The sequence below is a fragment of the Battus philenor genome, unplaced genomic scaffold, assembly GCF_028537555.1.
Source record: "Battus philenor isolate CCGP_79_NKW_IND1 unplaced genomic scaffold, ilBatPhil1.0.hap1 SCAF_29, whole genome shotgun sequence".
In the NCBI taxonomy this organism is placed as follows: Eukaryota; Metazoa; Arthropoda; class Insecta; order Lepidoptera; family Papilionidae; genus Battus; species Battus philenor.
Window position 1 is genome coordinate 6,275,198 of NW_027181692.1, and position 26,548 is coordinate 6,301,745.

Consider the following 26,548-nt stretch of genomic DNA (forward strand, 5'->3'; position numbering starts at 1 on the left):
CATTTTGAAATCGCCCACGTTGGCAAACATTTATACTAAGTAGTAACGAAATAAGAAAAAGAATTACATATTTTAAAATCATAAAAACAATCAAAATGTGATAAATAAGTACATCAAATAAAACCAAAAAAAGCTAATTTTATCTGTGATATTATAGGAAACGTAGAGAAGGGTGTGAGGCTACATTTAAAAGGTATGTAGGAAGTATGAACGACGAAATAAAAACTAAAATTGAAAAAAATATTAACTCTGAATAATTATACATTTTCACTTGATTGGTAAGAGAAAAAGACGGTCAAGCGAGTTCGACTTCGCTTACGTATAACCTACTTCGTTCTATCTACACATCAACGCAATTTTATCTATACCGAAAGCAATAAATGTTAAAAAAAAACTTCAAAGAGTTTAGTTTACATTGATAAAAATTATTACTAAATAATAGCATCAAAAATATTTTTACAACATAAAGTTTTAATTTAGTTACATGATAGTTCTTATTTTAATCTGTCTATTCCGATGTCAAAGTCGCACGTGTTTCCGGTAAGAGAATAGACGCATGAGTAATACATTTTTGACTCCAAAGACACTGAACTTCCACTAGGTTGGGTAAACGAAACTTCGCTAACTTGAGGCTAGAAGTCCTCTGCATCCTGCCACTTTGAACTCGCAGAATTTACAAATGCTCATTCTGCACAAATATGTGTATCTGAATTTCGTAATAAGCTCAAATAGTTGCCGATTCGACTTCGCCGTAATTTCCGCATCTTTTCCCTTCTCTGTATTTATTAACAAAATAGATTCTTATTTAATCCAGATTACGTGATAAGTTGTGCAGAACTTCTGAGAACTTGAAATTGACTACACCTGCTCATTCTAGTATGTTTATAGAGAAATCTTTCACTGTTGTCGCTGTTAGGTTATGGAATGAATTACCAGAAGCATTAAGATGCGCTAAATCGCTGCCAGCATTTAAAAAGATGGTAAAAGAGCACTTCAGCATTATGTGTAGAATTTGTTATTTATTTATATATAAGTAATATCTTTTCCACGTAAAATATCTATTTGTGAGTATACATTTATATAATTATGATGGTATATTTGTGTGTATTTGTAAAAATGTGTATGTGTATATATGCGTATGTATATGTGCAAGTGTATTATACCCAAAATGTACAGTATATTTTAATGATTATTTTTTTTAATATGTACACCCTGAACTGCCGACTCCTTCATGTCTCTCATCTCTATCCAAAGGTTGTTTAGTAGAGATTGCCTAGAGCGATAAATGGTTTCTTTTTAAACAGTTTTATTTAGTTCGACCCGTACGGAATTTATTTGGATCAAAATTAGAAATTGAAATTTAAGCACCTTCCCGTCGTCAGATTGATCTGAAATTTGGTACACACATTTAATTTAGATGACAATACAATATAATAAAATCAATAACATTATAAATCTAAGATGGCCGCCGATACAAAATGACGGATTACATATTTTTCCACAACCACCACAATATGGGTATCAAAAAACCGTTTAACTTAAATTTTTTTTAATGTATTTATTTTAAGTCATTATCTATGTTATTTTATTATATTTCGTTTACATTCTTTTATACAGTTTTGGTGTACGAAAAAGTGTAAAGAATTAAACAAATTAATTAATGCCACTTGGATTGCAGAGCGAGTTTGATAGAAAAAAAAAACTATTTAATTTACACAAATTATTACTTTAAAATTACCCCTTACCTTACTTTAAGTTTACAAAATATTCCGCTAAATGGCAACGTGTTATTTATATTTTTAATTAAAAAAAAGCTCTGTTAAATGGCTGTATGTCGTTGTAAACTTTTGCCTGCTGCGTCGATGAGTAAGCACCGTATCCTGCCGACTCACGTTGGTGGTTGAGCCAATTTTCGAGTGCGTAAAAGCAGCTGGAATCTTTCCAATAACGCGTGAACCGCTTCAAGATAGTTTTAATAGATATCGAGAAGGTCATTAATAATTACTGCGCTCTTGTTGGACTTGGTCTGTATTTATTATTATTTCTGAAAAAATATCTGGTGTTAGCAAACATTTACAACAAGACTATTTCTAAATAGACCTGGAACTTGAACCTTTAGAAATGCGGTAAGATTACGCATCGATGCGTTTGATATATACTCGTTGAACTAATGCATCCATACTGGATCGTATTCACTCGATTTTCTATAAGCATAAAGCGGATTGATTTCTTTGGTCACATAACTAGGAGTAGCCATGGTAAGTCAGAAAAACTTTTGATCACAGGCAAGCTAGGTAAATATCGACCACGAAGCAGATCCATTCACTGGCACCATCAGGTACCAGAAGCAATACACACAGCCGAAGATTAGCACAGATAACATGACGTAATCCCCGACAAACTTTATAAAGAGAGTCACGATATAGTCGTGAGAGATATAATGCAAGAAGAAGGTAGTAAACCTAAAACTCCAGGATAACAGGTTCAAATTCATACTCGAATTTTTTAAATACTATGTTTTACAATAGACAGAATCGTTTTATAAAAACATAATAATACATTATAAAATAAAAAGTTACTATGTCGTTGGTAAAAATATATATTGAATAAACTTGAAAGAATAATAATAACAAAGAATTGAAATAGAAAATAAGAAATATAATTTGTAGCATTGGTGTTTATCAAAACATTTTGGATGAATTCCTTTTGTACATCGTGCGCAAATTAAGTCTCAAATATATCCAACAAGCGCTATCGCGCTGCTTGGGTTTTTTCGTACATATGTAAGGAAATCGCTTTTGCTTATTGGGCACCGCGACATAGAAATGTCCAAATGATTACAGAATTAAAATTGTATTGTTTAACTTTTGGATTGTCTATTTAGAAAAAATATTAAATATCAATAAAAATGTTTAAAACTACTGAATGAAAAAAACATAATGACCAAGGATACGAAGCGTGATGATACATTGCATTTATTATTATTTTTATTTTGAAAAATTATAGCAATTTTATTATTTTTTAATTACATATAGCGTGGACGGCAGTGTCGGCCGAATTAATGTCAATTTTTCACGAACTATTGCATTTTCTGTAGGTATCCGTACATCCAAAATTTAAAATTTACTATTCTATATTATATATAATAATATTTTATACTATATACAAATAAAGACTTTTAATTATAATTCTTTTCATTTATGGACATAAGATGAAGACATAAAATAAACTTCATTCATTTTAGCGACGTCAACCCTTTGCGATGAGATGATGAACCACACTCGACATCGAATCTGCTGAAATGAAATGGTGAAGCGCGTTCGATCCGCAAAAGGTTTAAATAAGGTTAAAAATGTATACATGTGTTTGTATAAATATAAAAACCTTTAAATGGGTAAATGTCATGCTCATTTGTCAGCAAAAAAGCTTAAAAAATTTTACATAATTTTTCAATTAGCACTGTCCAAAAAAATCACTGAAATATGTTACATTATTTTATTTTTTTATATTTAAATGCGACAGTCAACCTCTGGTAGTATAAAATCTGCGTGCACAGATAATAAACAATAATTAATTTTATTACGTAGTAATTTAAATTTTAATAATGCTTTATCTTATAATCTATTATTCTTTATATTATCACAACGCTGTAATTTGTATTTATTTTGAATAAAGAATTATGAATGAGCTATACTACTATATTTATCCCTTTAAAGATTTTGTACATCTTACCAATCAACCTGTATATTAATTATATTTCTGATCTAAAATTCTCTACATCTATGAACGTATAAAATGCTATGAAATAATCTCCATTAATTCCGTAAACGATAAAGCAAGATCAACAATAAATAATATATAATCTGTGCAAAACGTTAAAACGTATTCTTTATTTAAACCGGAGCAACCAAAGAGCATATGTAATCCATCTACATAACAAATAAACGCGCGAAAGTCGGCCATATTTCATTTTGATTGCGTTCCGTTTTAAGCATCAATTGCTCGAACTATTCTGAGATGTTATTGCAATAACAAATAACGTTTTCCAACAAATCTCTATTGTGTTTAACTGTTTTAAAAACAACAGGTGGTACAAGCCCTGGACCGGAGTACTCCTGCAATGACTTGTAAAACTTTGTGTAAATTAATTATTTAATAATTAATAATTAATTATTTAATTTAAAAAATTCATTCTGAATATTTCAACCGTGCTTTAAAACTAGCAATGCATTTTTTTACTTTTTATAGTACACTCTTGCTGCAAGATCGAGCCAGAAACAAAGAGATTCAGAGAAAAAACAAAACCACCTACGTAGCTCGTCCTGTTTCATTAATATAATTGTTACATATAATAATTATTATAATTTTTTTCCTTTCAATATACAATAATTATAAATTGTATTACAGACTATAATTCAGTGTTTCATAACGTGGTGCCCACGCCCCACAAGGGAGCAATTATAAAGTGGACTCAACACGAGTTTAACCCTTTTGAATTTTATAAAGCCTAAGGATGAGCCATAAAAAAGTGTTGCAAAATGCTGCTCTAGGAAGTACAATATTAAGAAGTTAGTAGTAAATTTTACAAGAAAGGCTATGATAATAATGAGATGTCATAGTTATCAAAAAGTCGATCGATGCCCATGCATAGGCCTCCACCAAGGTATTATATATTATTATATTTAATGGAATCAGGCGTTACCTTGCGAAAGTCCATCCTAAGTAATAAAAGGACCAATATTTAGCCACTTCCGCACATGCAGTGGTAGTCGTGCAACAAAGTGTGTCACTCTGTGTTTGGCACTAGTGGGTGTAACATAACTCCTAAAGATACCCGTGGAGGGGTGAAACACGTGTTGAGTAATTTGGCGGTGACGGTTCTGTGATTTGCATTATTTGCCGCATACGCATTTATCAGCGGGCTGGCGGGCGGTGCACTTTGTTGCTCGACTACCACTGCATGTGCGGAAGTGGCTAAATATTGGTCCTTTTCTTACCAAGGTAGATATGCCATAAATGGTAGGCGGGTTGGCAATCGCAGTGTGATATTATGATCCGTAGAGTACCCTGCTGCCAATCCTTTGGAAACTTGTTTGTTAGCTATGGCAACCCTGTATAATTAACGCACAAAGTGTAAATTATATAAGATTGGATCACGGGAATCGAACTCGAGACCTACTGTCGTCTCAACCCTCTACCACCGCCACCTGCTACCACTGCTCGATCATTCTGTATCTAATAAATATATAAAATTCTCGTGTCACGGTGTTCGAACTTGAACTCCTCCTAAACGGCTTGACCGACTTTTACCAAATTTTATATGCGTATTCAGTAGATCTGAGAATCGGCTACTATCTATTTTTCATACCCCTAAGTGATAAGGGTGGTCCACCCCTAAATAATTTTTTTTATTTTTTAGACAATTTTTTTGGTTTTTATTTTATTATGATACAGCATACAAAAATACATACAATCTTAAATTTTCACCCCTCTACGATCAACCGTTATTTTTTTTTGTTAATTAAAACCCTATTTTTTTTGCAAAACAACGTTTGCGGGAACAGCTAGTAATTATATAATATATACAATTGTCAATCTTCCATATAAGTTGTAATATGTTGAAGGTTCAGGTGTTTTAAGTCATAAATGTCTTACTAGTTCAGAGTCATGTATTTGAATGCAATTAAAATGAAATCTAATTGCGTAGCAACTAATTACATATATTGCAATGGACGAGAAATTCGTACACGAGAACTTTAACTTATTGCTAAACGAAAACTCTAATATCAGATTACATTACATAACAAAATGAATAAAAAAATTAACTCTGGACACAAATACCTTTATCATTTTTATGTCTAAAAAGAAGGCTTTCGCAGGCCGATATGTTAACCTTTTTTATAATTTCAGATAATAATAAAACATACAATTCATTTAATCAACATTGGAACTTTCAACAGAAATATTATTGATCGTCAACTTATTTCTTTTTAATCTATTTCATTTTTTACTATACTCTGCTTCGCAAAGAGTTATACTTGTTGAGAAGAAGCAGGAAGAAACTCCACAACAACACATATTTTAATAAAGTTTAACACAGATTTATACATATACACTTTATCAGATATAGAAATATAAATGAAATCAAAATAATCAGGCTACATCACTGCCAAGGATTCTTGTCATTTAAATATTCGTTTATTGAATAACAAACCTTTTCCGTCAATTTGCTTTTAATATGTTTTTTTAATTTTGTAACATTACATTTAAAACCTAGTTCCTTTCCAGCCATTTCAGTGTTATCTGTCGATGTCACTATTAAAAAAATAAACTCAAAAGTTCATTGAACACAGTGAGTAGAACAAATGGTTGTTAGGTCATTAAAGTTCTGGAGAGCAGTCCAAGGACCTACAAATGCAGTCATCTAACAAAGTAGACAGATGACCTGATAAGGGTATTTCAAAAACGAGATACAGGTCGTTTCGACTAGGTCCTATTGGAAATATACGGTAGATGCATAAGTTCGGACTCGGAGGAATTTCGGGTTCACTCAGGCCTTCGTCGTCTACTTAAAGGAGTTAGGGAACGGCTGTAACAAGAAATAGCACCATGTCACTACGACATATCGATGATGCTAGGGAAGGCTCATTTTATCTCCGGGATGTACCTTAGTAAATTACTGAAGATTATCAGCATGTTCCGAAGGAGATCCATCGGCTTCTCATTAGGTGAACAGCTATCGACTCCACATAACCTAGAACTAACGTACAGCGCAGTGTATTTTTTTGGGGCATTCAGAATATTTGTCCAAAAACATAGATAAAGAGACGCAATTTCTAAATTACTGACTTTAGATATATATTTATTTAACTAAATAAGCGCAAAAACAACATTTACTATAAACAATTTAAAATGGGAACGTAAAGAAAAATGATAATACTAAGCGAATTCTTGGCGACTTTATATAAATAAAACACACGTAACCTTCACAGATTTACATAAACTTTAAAGCTTATAAATAGATATTAGTTAAATAGTAGATATTATTAATATAATTTTGTAATTTAAGTTTATATTTTTTGTTGTTTATTAAATGTCTTTGAATGTATCATTTAATTATTTCGTTATTTAATAAGAATGACACATGGTTGTAACACAGATTATAAATAAAAAAAAAACTTTTTTTCTTTTTAAATAATGGTATACATAGTTATTGATTTCAGGCTTTTAAAAGTACTTTTCAGACCATTTATATATTTATCTATTTCAGATACGCACGCCAATAATTTGAATATATTTACGCATAAATTGAATATATTTTTCTTAGCTTATATCTGAACGTTAGTAAATGAATAAAACAATTTAAAAAAAAACAATATTAAAATGATATCTATTTCTGCCTGACATATATTTTATTGGCTTTAAAAATGTGGATAGAAGATAAACTTTAGATATATAACAATGCAATGTTAGGATATACTATAAGAATAACAAATTAATGTATTTCTAAAAAATAGTAATACAGCTGGCAAAAAATAAAGTAACGTTTTTTTTTTTTTGCAGACGAGTGACGGTGCAGCCCTGCTTTTCGCTGACGAGTTCAAACTGACCTTCGAGCGATACCTTTTCGGCATCTGTCCACAGAGCTACAAGGTTCATCTTATCAAATTTCTACCATACTACCAATTTTTTCTACCAAAATTTTTATTTCATCATCTTCATCGAGTCAGTTGATAGACGGTAGGACCTGCGGTGCCCGCATCCAGGGACTTCTAATGTCGCGCCTTGACTCCGTTGGTCTACCTGGGTGGTCTACCTAAGTCGCTTCTATAGTCTCGTGGTGGTCACTTCAGAAACAAAAGACATCGGTTACATGAGTGATGTGCTCCACCACACCACATCACATCAGTGAATTTGGTTCTTCTAAGAATCTTTTCATTTCTAATATTTATTTTTTGATCTTTTGTTGTATTTTAATTGTTGTCTTAGTAGTCATATTGTTGTAATACAACGTTAAGAAAATGAATAATTATTAAGCATGCTTCATAAGCGAAGGTAATCGGTATAATCTAGCAGATTGACAAGTTAAAAAGGCGACAGCTAGGGCTTTAAATTTCATCTGGACCCTTAAAATAATTGTGAATAGACCTTCATTAACTTCCAAGCCTCAAATCAATGAAGCACTATGTCCAAAAGTGGACAACCTGCTACTAAAATGATGATGATGTGAAAGTTCGTGAAGTTTTTACAACATAACAAAGTGTCAATGGTCATACTTAATATTGTGCAACAGTTTCGTTGGTCACAGATGCCCATCAACGCAAAGGCTAAGAACACCACGACCCTCGCGTGTGACCTGGACACCGATCAGCAGGACTTGGCTGGGAGGTAACTACTTTTTTATATGTGCGAGGGTGGATTGAAAAGTACACGGCCTAACACAGATCCATTCAATTCTAAAAATCAAATCTACGCACATTATTTAGTTCAGTTCAGACTAGTTCATTGTGTGAAGTTCGAAACGTGTGCGATAATTAGTTGTGATTTTATAAATTTATTAACAAAGTAATCGGACATAATTTCCGCGAATGGAGCAAATCGAGCAGCGTGCCGTCATTAAGTACCTCCATAAGAAGGGGCTATCATCAAAAGCCATCCATGATGACATGGTCAGTACATTAGGCGATTGTGCTCTGTCATATTCATCCGTCAAAAAATGGATAGCAGAATTTAAGCATGGTAGAGAGAGTGTGATTTGTACATTTTTACATTTAAAAAGTCGACTACATCTATAGTTACTTTTGATGTCTAAACATAACGTAATGTAAATTAAGTTACACAGAATGATTGACTACAGGTGTAAAATATTGGTGTGTGAAAGTGAACCTAATTAATGATACAGAGGTCAACATTATTTGTTTATTTATTATATAATGGCCCCTGTTATTGGGGGCCTCTCGTACTCCTTTCTTGTGGAAGAACAGGGTCATTTCTTTTTGTTTAATAATTTTTACACATCTTATTTTATTTCCGCACTCTACATCCATACATCTTTTGTGACACGTGGTCAGTTGCAATGTAACTTGATATAAATTTTACTTTGTTTACATATATAGTCACAAAGATATCTATACGGATTGTTTGGTAGTGCAAAAAATTTTTAAAATGGTGAATTTTTAGCTAATTTTCCATTAAAAAGCTTTAAGACTTTTACATCTGTTTTCTATCACCTATGTAGAGTGAATACTATATAATATGATACATTTTTTTTTAATATTAGTATATGATGGCAATGACTTATGGTAGCATAAAGTCTATATGGACAGATAATAGTGGATAAATTTAATTTGCAGTAATCTGAATTTTGAAGAGGCTGTATCTAACTGTATTATAGTTACCTTATTCAAAAGTATTATTAATAAAATCAAAAAAAAATAATCATTACTCTTTGAGATATTTAACGAACGATTGACTTGCATTTATTCCTTGTGCCACTCATTGCTATAGTTTTTTGTTTTTTTTTTTTTTATTTCGTGTAAACGTTGTTTAATTTTAAATATCTTTATTCAAGCAGGCATTTATAAGTGCTTTTAATTCGTCGATTATTTTAACATTATGAGTAGTAAGCTATCGCCGGCTCCATGTTCTGTTTTAGTGTATATTTCTGTATTCTGGTTAATTTTTTTTGTTATTTTTTGGTATGCGTGTCCTGTCAAACTTGCTATGTCTTTTTGTTATTGTACAAGGCACAGACATTTCTGTAAATGTGACATTGTGTTTAGGTTGGCAACACTGGCGCTTCGAGCGCATTCGGCGGCACGGTCAGATTGCTCGCGGCTCGGCGCAGTGCTCGCGAACACGCTCGGCGAACTTGCTCGAACAGCGGCTAACAGGCAGGCTTTTAATGCCGGTAAGTAATTTATCTATTGGACAATCATGCTAGATAGGAGTTGGAGTTTCTTTTGTCATTTCTCACAGCGCTAAAGATTTCCGTAGTGGCACTGATGATAGCCAGTTACCATGTCGAGGTTCAGCCACTTGCGCAGCAGTGTACGCCATGTCAATAAAAGTCATTATTGATAATATAGTCCTTGAAGCTCTGGTCAGGAACGATGCATATTCTCGCTACAGGACAAATTAGACCTTTTTAGTACAGACAGACAAAGTAATCGATGTGGAACTGATAGATAGTACACCTATCCCCCCATTTACACGGTAGATACGTTCCTGAGAAAAACGTGTAAATCGAAAATTAAAAATTTTCAAATAAAAACCGTGTAAATCTATAAGCTCGCAGAAAAGCATAATTTTGCTATTCAGCAGTTGTGATTTTTTTCAATATTTTTAGGTGTACACAGAAATAAAAATACTGTTTTTTTTTATTTAATTACAATACATTAAACAGAAGAACAAAAAATAAAACCAAGGTGTTTTATTATCCTTTATCATTGTCAGAAATTACTCTCATTCTTTTTTTCGGAATCGGAGGTTCGAATTCACTTTCATCGCTCGAAGTTATTTGTGCCGATTCGATGATTGAAGCAGAAATATTTACATTATGAGAGATAGTAATAAAATCGATTATTAACAATTGCTTCGAATTTTTTGTAAGATCTTTGTAAACTTTTTCATAATGAGCCAACACGCAACAGCCACGGTAACATTTAGTAGAGTGCGATAAACACCAAAAAAAACTTATTTCGAAAACCGTGTAAAAGCGAAAACGTGTTAAACAAGTACTGTGTAAATCGGGGGATAGGTGTATACATGTATATAAGAATATTTTGTAAATATAATTTTATTTTTCAGCAGCCGCTAACGAGGCAATAAAAAAACGGAAGCTGTCAAAAAGTCAAAAGGCCAAGATCCAAGCCAAGCAGCGCACCGCGCTAGCTGTCAAAAAGAAGGCGGCAGCGCTCGCCGCCAAGATGGCGTCCTGAACGCATTTAAAATACGAACATTTAACATTTAAAATTTAGAATTTAACGTAATTTAATTATAATTTTCATTTTATTAAAGGATTCTTTTTTATTATAGTTATACCGTTAAACTGGTAATATATAGAGACTATCTAATAGATTTAGGCGTTACTTTACGGAAGTCCATCCTGACTAAGAAAAGGACTAATATATATAGCTACATCCGCTATGCAGCAGTAGTCGTGGCGCGTGCGGTAAACAATGCGAAACACAACTACCACCGTTAATCTACTACTACTCTACACGTGTTTCACCCCTCCAAGGGGCATCCTCAGGACATGTTAGACCGGCCAGTGCCAAACACCAAGTGACACTCTCGCATTTATCAGCGGGCTGGCGGGCGGTGTACTTCATTGCACGACTACTGCTGCATAGCGGAAGTAGCTATATATTAGTCCCTTTCTTAATAAAGAGACTAACAGATTGAGGAATATTTTTATTAATTATAAGTGAACATTAGTAAAACTAAATAATTCATATAATGTCTAGAATAGATGCCATTTCACGTCTTTCTTAACGTTCAATATTTAAAATAATACTGCCGGTTTTCAAAATTTTGAATAGGCATATATTGAATGAATGAAAATAATGCATTTATAAGCAATAAACGCTATTTTATAACCTAACTTTATATATACAGGATGATTGGTTAGAGGTGTAAAAACTTTAAGGTACAGTTCATTTGTTAACAAGAAACTTCAACCCTTTCCTTACCGCAGTACGTTCCGCTGAAATGGCTCTATGACACCGTGCATGTGCGCCGCGAAGTGTGCACATTGCATGGCGGTAGGCTGATGTTAGAATATTCTCATTTGTGTTACACATTTAAAGATTTTACTGGTATATTAATTAAAAATACAAGTTAGGATAATCCTTAGTAATTTATTTGGCTGTGATATATCTTAAAACAGCGATCTACACGTATGCCCACATTACAATTTTACGTTCATATTTAGATTCCCGTCTTATGCCATTTGCACTGCAAACGCATCTCCTACTTCGATTTATTACGACCGATTTATAAATTGAAAGTAAAATATCTTTCGATCAACCTTAGTAGGTTGTTATAGCGGTGATACATTTTTTATATATTAAATTTAATTTTCCAAATACATACTATACTTTGGAAGAATTGTTTTTGAGTAAAGGCATTTAATAACATGAATATACCCTTAGAGGAATAAATTTAATAACAATGCAATATAAGGAACGGCAAATGTATGCCACCTAGATGCAGCACTGGTATACACGACATGTCCAGTGGAAGCCCGCTAGCTCCGGCGCTGGTAACGAAAGGAAAGAAAAGAAAAGAAAAAACCTTTTGCACATATTTAGGAATCTCTCTGTATAAAGTGATCACTTTGAAATATTAATTATCACTTAAATATACGTTAATTTTTTTTTTCTTTTTAATGCAACCAGCCAACAACTTCTGGAAGTACAAAATCACACATACAATAATTATTTTCAATATGTAGTAATCACCCTTACACAATATATTTGAAAACACCCTTATACATATATAATCTAAAATCTTTAGTCATTGGATAGGATGTTCGATAGATTAATTGACAATAAATGAGGTATATATTCAGTACTTTAAAGTTTTTACACCTTAAAATAATTACACTATGTATCAGGGAAACCGGAAAGTAATGTCGCTTTCTTTAGTTAAATTCACACGACTACATTTTTAACAAGTTTTTATTTCTAATCAAAAATATATTTACCTTCGTTATCAACAACCTTTTGCTGTCTTGTATACAAATCAATGCCGGAGCTGTATCAAATCAGTCGGTTTTTTCTGTAAAATATGTCGACAGAAACGACATTTTTTTCCGGTTCCAATAATATTTTAAAGTTTTGTTCTATTCTTATTCATATAACATAAATAAAATTAAATGCACTTTAAAAGTGTACATGTTATCGACCGATAAAATACTATACTATTAATATATTTGAATAAAAAATAATATTTTTAATAATTTATTTAACATTCACGTGTTTTAGATATAATTTTATTACATAAGGCATTAAAATTTAAGAAGTATAGAAGTAATAGTATAATTATAAATTGTATTTACTTAGTTTTAATTTTGATAAATATATTTTAACATATTTTTAATCACGTTTTTTGTCATAACTTAATGACTTTATATTTCTAGAACATTCAAGTAGAATCCTTATGAGAACATTTAATAGAAGCACAGCCTTAAAATGCTATATGTTTATATCTTTAAATTAAAATAGAACCTCTTTACTCAAACTTAGTTATGTTTGCCAGTTACATGTGGTTTTTACATTTTATTATAATAATTCACAATTTTTGATTACGCTACGAATTATAATATAATCATTATGTGTAAATCAGTCCTCTAAAGTGGGGCATGACACATAAAAGGTTGAAAATTACTGAAAAAATATAAAAAGTGAATTATTTTATTAAAAATAAATGAATAAAGGAATTTTTATTTCATTTATAATAATTATTCAATAACTACACATGTGAAACTGTATTTAGTCTATTTTTTAGGTATATATTTTACCTGTGTAGAGGACACTTTACTTACATAAAAAAGATACATGAATAAAAATAGAAAAACAGACAATAATAATAATGTGTATGTTTTAACTTAATTTTATTATATAAAACGTATTCAATGTCATTGTAAGATTTAGTTTATAACGAAAAGTTGTTAAATAAATATTGACGACTTATTTTTTTTTATTTTGTCTAGCTGTCAATGTCAATTATTCCTTATCCGTCACCCGTTTCGGGAGTAAATATCTCTTTTTATTTTTTATTTCTATTGCTCTTTTTCCTTATTTTAGTAAAGAATTCCTTCCCTCCATATCTCGCATCATTCAAAAAATGTTTTATTCTTCACGTTCTGATGTTGTTTCACACGTCGCCTTTCAATCCTCGTCTATATTTCTAATTGAACTAATTAATTCCGTAGCACATATTTACTTGTTTTCTTTATTTACCCGATTCTTTATTTGAATCCTTGCTATTGTTCAGTTGTCTGCTGCACCACCTCTGTGCAGAACCTCAGAAACACATGACGACAGTTGCCGTCCATCATCTCAACGTCTCCTCCTAAAGGGATGATTTAGTTACCAAACTAAATCATCCTTTGGATTTATAAATTTAGACCTGTAAAACAGTATTTTTTACTTTTCTATGTTTAATAATACTATATAAACTTAAGGGATGATTTAATTTACGTGTAAAGCAGCATATTCATATTTTCACCGTCTAATTTAATTATTTATAAATCCAAGGGATGATTAAATTAAATTAGGTGTAAAGCAGTCTTTTTGTCTTTTCTATGTATAATATCACTATATAAGCCTAAGGAATGGTTTTTAATAGGTGTAAGGCAGCTTGTTTGAATTTATGTTGTTTTATTAAACTGTATATAAATCTGTGAGGTGCTTCTTTCGGGACAAAAATAAAACAAATTCATTACAAAAAATTTTATTTACACAATACTCGTACAAAATTCATTTCGTATAATATTTGGAGGGTCACATTTCCTTATTATAATTATCAAGAGTATTTTCATACAAGTCTCTTTGTTAATGACATAGTCAAATGCGAAACTATGATCATATTGGCTCGGTGATGGTTTAGAACTTCCACTAAAATTATTATCTATCCTTCACAGAAATCACCACGCGTGGTGGTATCACCAGAAAAGTTTCCTTGTTTATCACTTGTTATCGTAAAACTTAAATTTTACTGTCGACCAAAATTTTATAACATCCCAAAAGCCAAAGTTACTTTATGGTACAATAATTATGGTTAAAACATAATTTCAGCAGTACATGCACTGCTGCAACCTTCATAGATTTCCAATAGAATCGGTTGACAATGGCCAGCATTGCTTATGCTGGGTTGGATATTCCATTGTCTCCAAAACCTAAGATCCCAACAGCTTGCACTATGACTTGGCAACTGCAACTTCTTGCAAATCAATTGAGATATATCGATTTGTTTCAATTCTATTAGGGGAACCGGTAAGTAATGTCGTTTCCATCGACATATTTTACATAAAAACCGATTGATTTGTTACCGCTCCGGCTGTGAACATTTATAAACTAGATGGCAAACGGTTGTTGATAATGAAGGTGAATATATTGTTGATTAGTAATAATAACTTGCTAAAAATGTAATCGTGTGAATTTAACTTAAAACGACATTACTTTCCGGTCCCCCTAATAAAAGAATCTCTCTCTATAACTCATTGAACACTGCCGATGAAGCCCGAGTTAAAAATAATTAATATCAAGCTGTTTTTGATTCAATTCCACTAAATATTACAATACATGCATATTATCATCCTATACACAGATTTTTATCTGCCAAATCGTCATCTGCATACAATTCCTTATGATCCAATACATACTTGACAAAATACATATATATACATACATTCCTCAATTAATATGTTGCTAAATACAGTTACATATCACGTATTATTGCTTTTACATATACCACCAGACAAAAATGTCAAGTTTTTTTCTCTCATTAATCTTCAACTTATGTCACAAATGGTGAACTCTCTTAATTTATTTATAAAATAAATGTTCTTAAAACTTTTTCAATCTCATTTATACGTTACGGTTTATATACAGGGTGGGCCATAATAGAAATTACTTTTGGTTTTTTTTTAATAACATGCAAAGCTTGAAAAGTCAATAAGTAATAAGTTTTCCAGAAAAGTCATATAAAAGAGTGACATTTAGTGGTCACCATGAAGTCCTGTATAATTTTTTAAACAATCCAAAAGAATCCGTCAAGATCAAAAAATAAAAATCAGTTTTTACTCGTGTTTTTTGGAAAAATTCATAGTTACAAATGTTGACAAAATTTCCAAAAAATATATTACATTCCTTCGTTTTGTAATATAAATATATATCAAACCAGTACATATATATCTTGTATTATTAAAAAAAAAACATTATGGCCGACCCTATAAAATGTGCAATAGCCGATGTATATTCCGGAGAAATAGTTGAAGCTATGACATAGACAAACTTTACCAAACTAGTATAAAAATTCATTTAATAAACAATTTTGTTTCAACTATCCCATTTTTAAAATCGACCAAATATAAATATTTACAATTAAAATGTTATAATAAAACATATTAGTAATACTACAATTTAAAATATCTCCGCATAATGTAGGTAGTTAAAAATTCAAATTCATACATAATTCAAATATGGTTTGCAACATATTCTAAAGCATATTAAAAGTTGAAATCTTAGCTACAAGATAAATATATACAGGGTGATTGATAATAGGCGTTTTAAACTAAAGGTTATTATCCAAAAAGGTTTAGTTTCGTAAATAATAAATAACCTATTGATATTATAATATAGCAAGCGTTTTCAAAATACAAATTAAAATTAAACTACATATTAAAATTAATTATTTGCTATTTGTCTCCGCATATTTTGTACTGACAGAAGTTATCGGCTTGTCGCATTACATATTTCAAACAGGATGATTGGTAAAAGGTGTAAAATATTTAAATATGTTTGCTGACGAATGAAACTATTCATTTAACTCATTTTAAAAGATTACACCTATTACCAATCACCCTGTATAATACTGCTCCGTCACTAAGCATTATACAGTGAAATTACCCCTTAAAATATCTGTTTTTTAAATTGTTCTTGCACATAGATGATATCAGTTTGACAATATATATACCACGATAATAATTTTAATATATAAACAATGACCATGATTTAGATTTTTAAATAATTATCTATATTGGATGATTTTCATTATATTTTAAACATCATCAGTACATAAAAATGTTATAATTTTACAAAACAAAAAAATTTTGACAGATGCCGTATGGACGCCATCTTGCGAATTCATATTTCGAAATTGAAAATTTGCTGTCAATTATTGTACACACTATACAAAAGTCAGTGGTTAAAAAAATAAAAAATAAAGTAATATTATAGTACGAAAAAGCGTTTTCAGAATTCGGAATACCACATATTAAAATTAATTATTGTTTACTATCTGTCCCTGCAGATTTTACACTGCCAGAAATTATTGGCCTTGCATAGATTAGAAAAAAAAATTTTCATAGTGATCACTTCATATAGGGTGATTTAAAAAAGTTATAAAAACTTTAAACATTACAAATGAGTTACACATACACCTTTAAAGATGTTATATCTGTAAGCAATCACCCTATATATTTAATTATCATATACAACTAAGAATATATCTGGTGGGAAGTCCTTGAGACCTAACTCAATGGAAGTTCTACAGACCGGACAATGCAGGCAATGTATATCCACAAGAGGAATAAAAAAAAAACTTATATAATATTCTAACCTCTAAACATTAATACTGTATACATTTGGTCTATTGTAACAAATTTATATTCACATAGCCTAGTAAATGCAATAAAAAAAACATTCCTATAAAAATACTGGTATATGAGTTATTTGTACGATGTTACATGCTATATATACACTATATCTAACTTTAATAGGTACGTTAATAAAATGGCGTAAAATATTTCAGGTGTAGTGCCCGCCTCGTGTAACAAACATTGTCTGAATGAGACGTCAAAAAATACCGCGAAAATTGCTGTCAATATTTTTCATATAAAGCTAAGGCACACGATCACGATCCGGACAGCCACTTAAATATTGTATATAACTTTTTTTTTATATCTATTTGGAAGTATACTTTAAAAAGGTAGTTCGGTGCTAATCTTGTTGAATTTCGGCTGTTTTTTTTTTTTAATTAAAGCAAATTTATTATCACTTGTCTGCGTAATTATCGGTGTTACAAATTTAGGATAAATTTCTGAAAACAAATCGAAGCTATGAAATTCATTAAATTATTTACTTTAAAAAATAATCGAAATAATCCGATACGCATGCGGTTCGCGCCAAAATAGTGCGATTTAAATTTTAAAAAATTCCATATATATAACTATTGCGGATGCACGCACGAATTCGGTGTTACCATTATAAAAATAATTATACCAAATTATTAATTTAAAATTCAAATGGAATACCGAATTTCTACATCATGGAATGTCATTTATAAAATCCTTACATCGAAAACACATGACAAGGCACATCGCGATCATTGGCGCTTTCTGTTCAACATTTACACTAGCCGATCAATTATAGAAAAACAATTATATACATAATTAAATCATATTGTGATTTATTTTATTTTTCAATAATTTTCATTTATTAACTAGCAACGGCATTTTGCGCTTATTGCTTTATAAGTACGGACATAATTTTTTATTAAAATAATTAACATTAAAAAAAGATTAAAAATAATTTACATTAAAAATTACTGGCCGTTAACATCCTAAGTTGTTTTTTTCTTAACTAAAATCCTAACGGATGTACGTCGCCGGTGCTGCCAAATTAGAACTAAAAAAAATTCTACCTAAAATTAAAAGTTACTAATTCTCATTGCCAGATATAGCCGGCGTTCCTTACATGTATATATCCAGGTGTAGCTAGAGAGTTAGCTATTGGGTATACCATCACCCCATGTACAAAACCAGTTGTAATTAAACATAGCCGCATATGGATGCTTTCTCTTCTTGTGAAGCCGCAGAGACTCCTCCGAAGCATACCAGAACTGCGGGTATTTGTCAAACGGAAATTTCTCTGACTCTTTCACGTAAGGTTCTGATGAATCTCCTGAAATACATTAACATTCTTTAAACTAATGACATGGGTACACTTGATATCACATTTGAGGTATCTTTGATTGATAAAGATATAATACCAGGCGATAAATATTGCACATCGACCTTTGAAAAGAGACAATTGACTAATTTCGGCTTCGTAGAGCGTTATCTCTGTCGCACATCTGACAAAACGTCACATAGGTAACGTGGGACAGAGATAATGCTCTACAAAGCCGAAATTAGCCGATTGTCCCTTTCCAAAGGTCGATGTGCAATATTTATCGCTGGTTACTATAATTCTTCCATCTGTTTAGGTAACATAATACATAGTACATTTTGTATTGAAAAATACCGTATGTATTTAGCTTTTTTCAAGAGCAATTGTCGTGTTTCTTCTTAACACGTATCTGCCTTCTGAACGCTGTATTAAAGTATATAACACACGCCACTATAGTCTACCAATTTAATTATTTTTTGGTCATAGAGAGAGACGAGAAAACCAATGATTTAATGGAATCAGGCTTTATTTTGCCATCCTAAGTAAGAAAAGGACCAATATTGAGCCACTTCCGCACATGCATGTACGGAAGTAACAAATGATTTGTTTGTCATTTTAAATATTTATTTATTTGTTTAAATTTCATTATAATAACATAAAAGTACATTGTTTGAGAGGCAGGATATTTCTCTTTGATGATTATAAACAAACTCTTATTATTTATTAATAATCTAGAATAATAAAGAAATTACTCACGTTGTGGTAGACAATAGGGGCAGAATATCCTGTGGCGGCGACCCTCGTGGGACTCCAGGTGTTTCTTGTGCTGCTTGCGGCGCGTGGACACGTGTGGGCAGCATGGACACGGGATTGCCAGCTCCTTGGGCACTGAGCCGTGCCGCTCCGCAGCATGCGTCAGCAAAGTGGACACCACACGATAACCCTACATAGAGTAAAGGCATTCATAGACCAGATGTTCCGGGAGTTTTTTTTTTTATAGACCGGTTTCAAAATTTGGCTTCAGTGAACCCTCTAGGACATTTTCACCAAGAATACTGCCAAAACTTGACAAAGATTTAAAAATTAGATTTAACTTTGGAAATTTGAATTGCGACTGAATTGTGACCACAAATTAATAATTTAAATAAGTTGGTCAATCAAAGAAGTGAGCTTCCTGGTCTCCTTTTACAAATTGGGAACCCCCATTTTCATGTCGCACCGACGGAGACTACCGTTGCATCTCCCGTGGACTCCTGGGAGTCCACCTGGACCACATAGAGAACTAAAGCTGTACACTAATGGAATTAACCGACAGCACCATGCGGATTGTTGAAGTGGTTGAAGTGGCAGTTTACAAGCCATATAGCACTCAGAACAGAAAGTTACTAGGGCCTTAAGGTTCTATCTGAGGTGTGTGTATGAGATCTACCCCCAAGATGAACAGACATCTTTGTCGCTGACAATACTGAATTTATGCTACTTCCATCATCCTTTCAGTAATCTTTGAGCAGGCTACAGCTAAAATTATGGTTATGATGATGACACACTCTTAGAATTGAGACATCCAAGCGATGGGCTGAGCATATGCATGAAACAGAAATGACAACATACCTTAAAACAATATTCACATCGGTATGGGAAATTTTTCCACTTTGGATTCTTCTTTCTGCTGAAGACCATCTTATAGGGCTCCGCTGGGAACCAATCAGCCGGGTCCAGAGTCAGTTCCACCACTTCCACACCTAGAATGACGTGAAAACATGTGTTATAAGATAATGTAGACATATAACACTAGATCATATGCAAAGTGATTTTTTTACACAAGTAAAATCTTTAAAACTGTGAATGTACAAATCATTTGTTGTCAATTTATGTATCAATCTCTATCCAAAAATCAATAGTTTCATAAATAATAAATAACATAATGAAATACTAAGAAAAATCATTTTTTAAATTCCTATTACAACTTATTAAAATTAATTATTGTTAATTTTTAGCTTGTATATTGCAATACAAACAATAAATATATCATGATTTGGAAATAGGTGTAAAATCTTGGAATCTTTTTGATTTAACGACCATTGGGGTCCAAAGTTTCTCCAATGACAACCACGAGTCCGTGAATGTAGGCAGTTCCTCTTCTAGATGGACAGAAAAGATAATTAAGGGGAGTTTGATAGGTGCTGCAAGACCGATCACCGTGCTGATCTTGGGCGGAGACTTTTAGCCACTTACTTAGCGAGTAACTTACTCTACAAGACCATGAACTTAGCATTGTCAAGGTAAACATATGAAATTCTAAGAACTAACGCTTCAGTCTATCAATTTATACAGCCTTTATAAAGAAAAGACAATCGGTATCACTTACCAGGTGGTATCTTAACCTGTGGTATCTGAGGCTGGATTTGGAGCTGCATAACTGGAGTTGTCACAGCACCTGTGAGAGTGGTATTGGTGGCAGCGAGAAGGCTGGTCAGTATTGTGTTCTGTGCCTGAAATTTAACATGAAACCGATTAAATTGGGGTTACATAGCATTGAGGAATAATATTTGTTGATGACATAAGGATCCGAGACGTTGTAGCTTATGATGAAGCCTATAAGAAGGCTCGAAGTCACATTAGCTATGTGAGTGGTGAGGGCTATGCTCGGAATTTCTAGGTAAAATTGCTCGTCTGAAATGGCAGCCGTTGGGGCCGAAAGCTTCTGAAGTGGCGATCACGCGCCGGTAGACACGGAGTGGGTAGCCCTACTGCTAGGTGGACCGATGACATTGTTAAAATCGCGAGAAGTCACTGTATGCGAGCAACGTAGAACCTGTCATCATAGCAATGTTATGGGGGAAGCGTATGCCTTGCAGTGGGCGTCCACCGGCTGAAAAGATGTGTCGAGAAAATTCAGCCAAACTAATCTAAGATGGCTACCAGTATAATTATTAGTTAATGTAATTATAAATCACATCTTTATTAGTCAAACCATCACTAAGCTAAATTAAATAAGTTAGCTTATGTGAGCCTTTAAGCAATCTTGAAGACAACACCATGTTTGATCATGTCAGTTGAATAAGAAAGCTTCAGAAAGTGAAAGGGAATATTCTTTATTATCATTTCTACCATTTTTTATTACCAAATGATCACCTGCTCTATTTTTCCTTGGTAACTAAGTTCATACATGTTGTCTGAAAGAAATATCAGTTAGTAATAACAATACCCTTTTTACTTTATTTTTTACCAATTTTCTTTATCCCGATGATACAATGAATCATATAATAAATAAATACATATACATATCTTTTTTTATTAAAACTTTGTTTGTTTGGGCTGAACCAAATGTTATTCTACTTTTGACAAACAACTACGAAAAAAAATTACCTGCATTCCTAATGCTCGGAAGTTTTAAATGAAAATTTCACCATACTTGATTACTTTTAGATCACAGTTCTACATTAAAATTAATTTTTAAAAATATGTATTAAAATGACTTGTTATTACACTTTATAATATTTACATACCTGTAAAAGAGCTCCATTACTCAAAGTCTGTGATAGATCCACTTTTGGTTTCCTCTTGTAACCTTTTGGTGGACCTCTTTTTTTGGCAATTTCTCCATTCTTCTTATACCTAACTATTTCACCATCAGCAGTTGGTTTCTGTACTGGCGTGATGGTGAGTTTAGCTGGCAATGAGTACCTGCTGTGTAGACTCTTCACCATGTTACTCGCTTGTAGATTGTTGGTTGCAAATGCCAGAGGGTTGGCCAGGTTTAAGGGGTTGTTGACGAACTTGGGCAACGCCGTACTGGGCGTTGATGGAAATATGGAGAGAGATTTTGGAGAGTTAAACGCTGGTATCTGATACACTTTGAGGTTCAGTGAGGAGTTGGAGTATGATGTCTTGCGACGTTTTGCTTCAGGCTCTTCATCGCTGGACTCTGACTGGGTGCTTGTTGCACCCAGAGGATCCTTGTCACTTGAGAATGGATCTGAGTGCGGTGGCTCGGTTTCTTGTACACAAAACATCTGGAATCATTTTAATAGAAAATTACTACATTTACATTATATTGCTTAAGATGTAACAGTTTTGGTTTTGAGCTGGTTGCTGCAACCAAGCGATATTGCACTCATTTTGCATCACAGTTGGGTTTAGTATAGAATCCAACGCCCCAAGATATCCCAGCATACTCTTGTTGTTGCTGACAATCTATAGGAATATGCAATGAACCGAGGTGGGTGGCCCCATAAAACACTACTACCTTACACTGGAGTAATATCTGAAATAAGTAATAAGTAGAACTATGTCTTTTAAAATGAGAGGAATGTAATGATCAATCTTTAAATGGAATGTGTATGTTTTGTTTTATCAAAAAATAATGGTTCATTATGTATACCTTTATAGGTGACATTTAAATTTTACTTTTCTACAATATAAAACTAAAAATGATGAGAAATTGATTGCATGTAAAAGGAAACACCTGGCTTAAAACTTTAGAAAACCAAAGCGCTCTCAATGTCCAAAAGTTTCCTTCGGGGTACAATCTTCTTGTGCAAATCCTTAAAAATACAAAATTAAAAGTCTATTATTGATACATGGAATTATTTAGGTGATTTCTGGTCGGATATTGATGTCCCAAGTAGTCTATTACAAGAATTTCAATAGCATAAAGGCATTACATGAATTAATCATTTGTATAAGCCACAACCAGGATTTTGCAGGTTGAGTTGTTGGGTATGGTGCTCAAAGCCCAAATGCCCCTAAAGGTTTCGAGTCACCTAGCAATGCTGTGTTCACCTTCACTAACCAGTTCTTTTAAGAAGCCTGTTTCATAAATGACCTCATGTATCCTCTTTACAGGCATACCTGCAGCAAGTTATAAAAAGATTCTGCTGTCATACTCCTAGCTGTCACCCATACTACTTAAAATTATACTATGAATTTATTCTGTTTTACCATTGGTAAGGTTTTAGGACCAAATGTATTATAAAATTACTAGTAAACACATGTGTAGATAAAAATTTTAGTGCTATTTTAATATTATACAGATTATAGGTGTAACACATATAAAGGTGCATAGATAAGTGTAAACCTATGTAGCTATATGCTTGTTATCCTGGTAATATTATTATGAAATAGTAAGGAAAAGCCTTCTCAAGATTCAGATTATATTAAAGTTAACTATTGTTTAATATGTCTCTAAAGACTTTGTAATATCAGAAGATATTGGCCCGTCACTTTTCCAGTTTCAGGAGTGATCATTTTAAACAATGTGATGGACTTTAAAGTTACTTGGTGACAAACATACATAGCCTGTTAACCACATTAAAGCTGGTACATCTACAACCAATCATCTAGTATAATATTTTATATGAAACTTATCAACACATGTTCATATAACTTTCATCATACATACATACAGCAACTCTGCTGTTTTTTTTTTGCTTAAGGAATAAATAATTAAAATAGCAATATTATAGAAATACAGATTAGTATACCGTTAATATTAGCCACATTTATACATGTTTTACTTATTTTGTGTGTGTAAAATATAAAAAACACCAAATATTATTCAAAGATAAACAAAACTAAACGTGGCAATTAAAGCCTAATTGTGTATGGTTGAATCAAATTGTTATATTACTTACGATACATTAGTTTCTTAAATGAACATGAAATACACAATAGATAGCCGCAAATATAAAAACCGTACGAAAATAATGATAGAAATAAAATGGCGTATTCATTTATTAGAGCAAGGAAACAATTAGAGCTGTCTCACGAAATAACTGCACACGCTAGTGAGATGTTTCGATATGAGTACTTCGTTTAGTATAATTAAGTTAACAAAACTCGATGTTTTGACTTAACGACCCACCTTTTAACACGCAGAAACGCAAGGACCGAAAGATTCGACACAAATGCACAGTTAGTTGCAGTTTTAACACGATTTCTCAACTTTATTAGTTCAAATAAAATCGAAACGTAAGAATAAAAGGTTATACTCCATTTATAATAATAACAGACGACAGGATCCATTCAATCTGACGCTTCACTCGCGTTCCGCTAGCCGGCGGCCGACTTCCGCTAACGGTACTATGATTCATAACCTTATTTCAAAGGGATAAAGTCTAAATTTATTTATATTTCAATTCATCTCAAGCGTTTAAAGCGCTGTGAAACTTTGTGATTACTGCTTTATTCTTTGACGTTTAATATATATTAATTCAAAATAATTAGTTTTAAATTTAATTTAGAAAGAATAAACGATTTTTATCAATCAATTGAATTAAACATTTTAAAATTTATTTTTCAATATTATATCTTTAATATTAATAATGTCTGAAACTATAGACTAAATGTCTTCAGAGTCATCTTTTTTAAATTGTTTAATACTCTGTTAACTTTTAAATACTTTTTTTTAAAAGGATAAACATCTCATATAGTTTATTTAAACAAAATACATTTAGAATCAAAACTTTAGCTATTTTTAATTTTGTAGATTTGTCACTTGTAAGTCATAGATATTAAATGGAATCGATAATTTAGATTGGGAATAACGATACACCGTTCATGACTAATTTAAATATCAATTATTTATAAAAAAAAATATAGGAAAGAACTCGTACCGATGATATAAAGCTTTTTCATATATTTGTTTTTATAAATCAACACTTTAACACATTTTAGCTTTTGCAATATTACCCCGGACAATTTAAAAAAAAAATAGTTTACCAAATTAAAAAATAGATTCTCAAAATGTTTATATGCCAACGCTACTACACTTTAAATAACTCCATATAAGATAACACAACTTGAGAATAAAGTGTTTGCAACCAGGCACCTCAATTAGTTTGAGAAGTTTCTCAGGCCTGAAACATTTATCCGAACAGGTGATCGACTCCACTTGACGTCAACAAAAGATGTAAATGAATCTATTGTATGTTGAATGAAGAATTCAATTCTATATTAAAACACAACCCAATAAGGTGTAAAAATACTATTAAATACAATTTTTTATTGAATAATCACGTAGCTAACATTCGCACGTCTTTTTTACTATGAATGTATTTTAGTGGTAATTCAGTGGTGACGAGGACAGGACAGGAGGGCGAGTAGTGACAAGGTAACATCTTTCTAACGTAATCCATTCCTTCTTAGAACTAGGCTATACTTGTACCTTTCTTTAAATTTAATACAAAAAATTCAGGTACCTACAGCTAAGAGCTTCGTGGTCTCCGAATTGAGTGAAATGCCTATAAGTTTTATCTCCTTCATCGTTTCTTTCGTAAGACTTGTTCTCTTAGAAATGTCTCCCCAATATAGATTTCAATTGGTCCGTTTCGAAACGGCCAGCATCCAGTGTCTTCCGACGACTTAAACAATGTTATCTGCCCATTATATAGGTGGATATTCTACCTAGCGCTTGCCGATCTGTGGTCTCCAATTCAGAAGCTTGAGGTCCAGTGAGAGATCGTGTATCAGATCCTTCGCGTATGACGACTTTTTGATTCGATACATACATAAGTTTTAGTCACATTTGCAACGCGCTACAGTAGCGACCCCAACGAGATACTTCCTTGCGACGCGAAGACAACGGAGGAAAAGTGGCGCCCGAGTAGAGAACCGATTATTAGTACTACTACTTTTAAGTATTTTGAACGTATCATAATGTCCACCAAGTCTTTCCTCTTTTTTAAATGAATGCATCTAATATTGATGCTGCTTTGGTTTTTACACTTAGGCTGTTTACGAATAAGCAGCACCAAAGACAAGGTGATTAAAAATGTTGCCTGAATGGAGTCTATCTTAAAAATGTAGCGATAACAGGTATTTTTGTTCGTTTATTGAATCGTAACTGATTCGTGGTTGTCTGAAAG

The 26,548-nt window shown here is 32.2% G+C and overlaps 2 protein-coding genes across 3 annotated transcripts in view; one reads left to right on the forward strand and one right to left on the reverse strand.

Moving 5' to 3' along the window:
- LOC137926349 (uncharacterized) overlaps positions 1-10,971 on the forward strand; it is a 28,997-nt gene extending 18,026 nt beyond the window's left edge. The window contains exons 2-5 of one of the 2 annotated variants that reach the window (XM_068769953.1): positions 7,564-7,653; positions 8,309-8,388; positions 9,783-9,910; positions 10,810-10,971. In XM_068769953.1, the coding sequence (XP_068626054.1) occupies positions 7,564-7,653; positions 8,309-8,388; positions 9,783-9,910; positions 10,810-10,940 (429 nt within the window). In that variant the 3' untranslated portion in view covers positions 10,941-10,971. The remainder of the gene's footprint in view (positions 1-7,563; positions 7,654-8,308; positions 8,389-9,782; positions 9,911-10,809) is intronic. The other variant, XM_068769954.1, reaches the window with a different exon arrangement.
- A 6,919-nt stretch (positions 10,972-17,890) lies between these two features.
- On the reverse strand, positions 17,891-24,672 carry LOC137926290 (uncharacterized). The gene is made up of 6 exons (XM_068769889.1): positions 24,547-24,672; positions 22,190-22,696; positions 21,049-21,172; positions 20,292-20,422; positions 19,437-19,623; positions 17,891-18,692 (listed from the first exon to the last, which is right to left on the reverse strand). The coding sequence occupies exons 2-6, from the start codon at positions 22,694-22,696 to the stop codon at positions 18,514-18,516; spliced, it is 1,128 nt and encodes a 375-aa protein (XP_068625990.1). The 5' UTR covers positions 24,547-24,672; the 3' UTR covers positions 17,891-18,513.
- Positions 24,673-26,548: the final 1,876 nt, after the last annotated feature.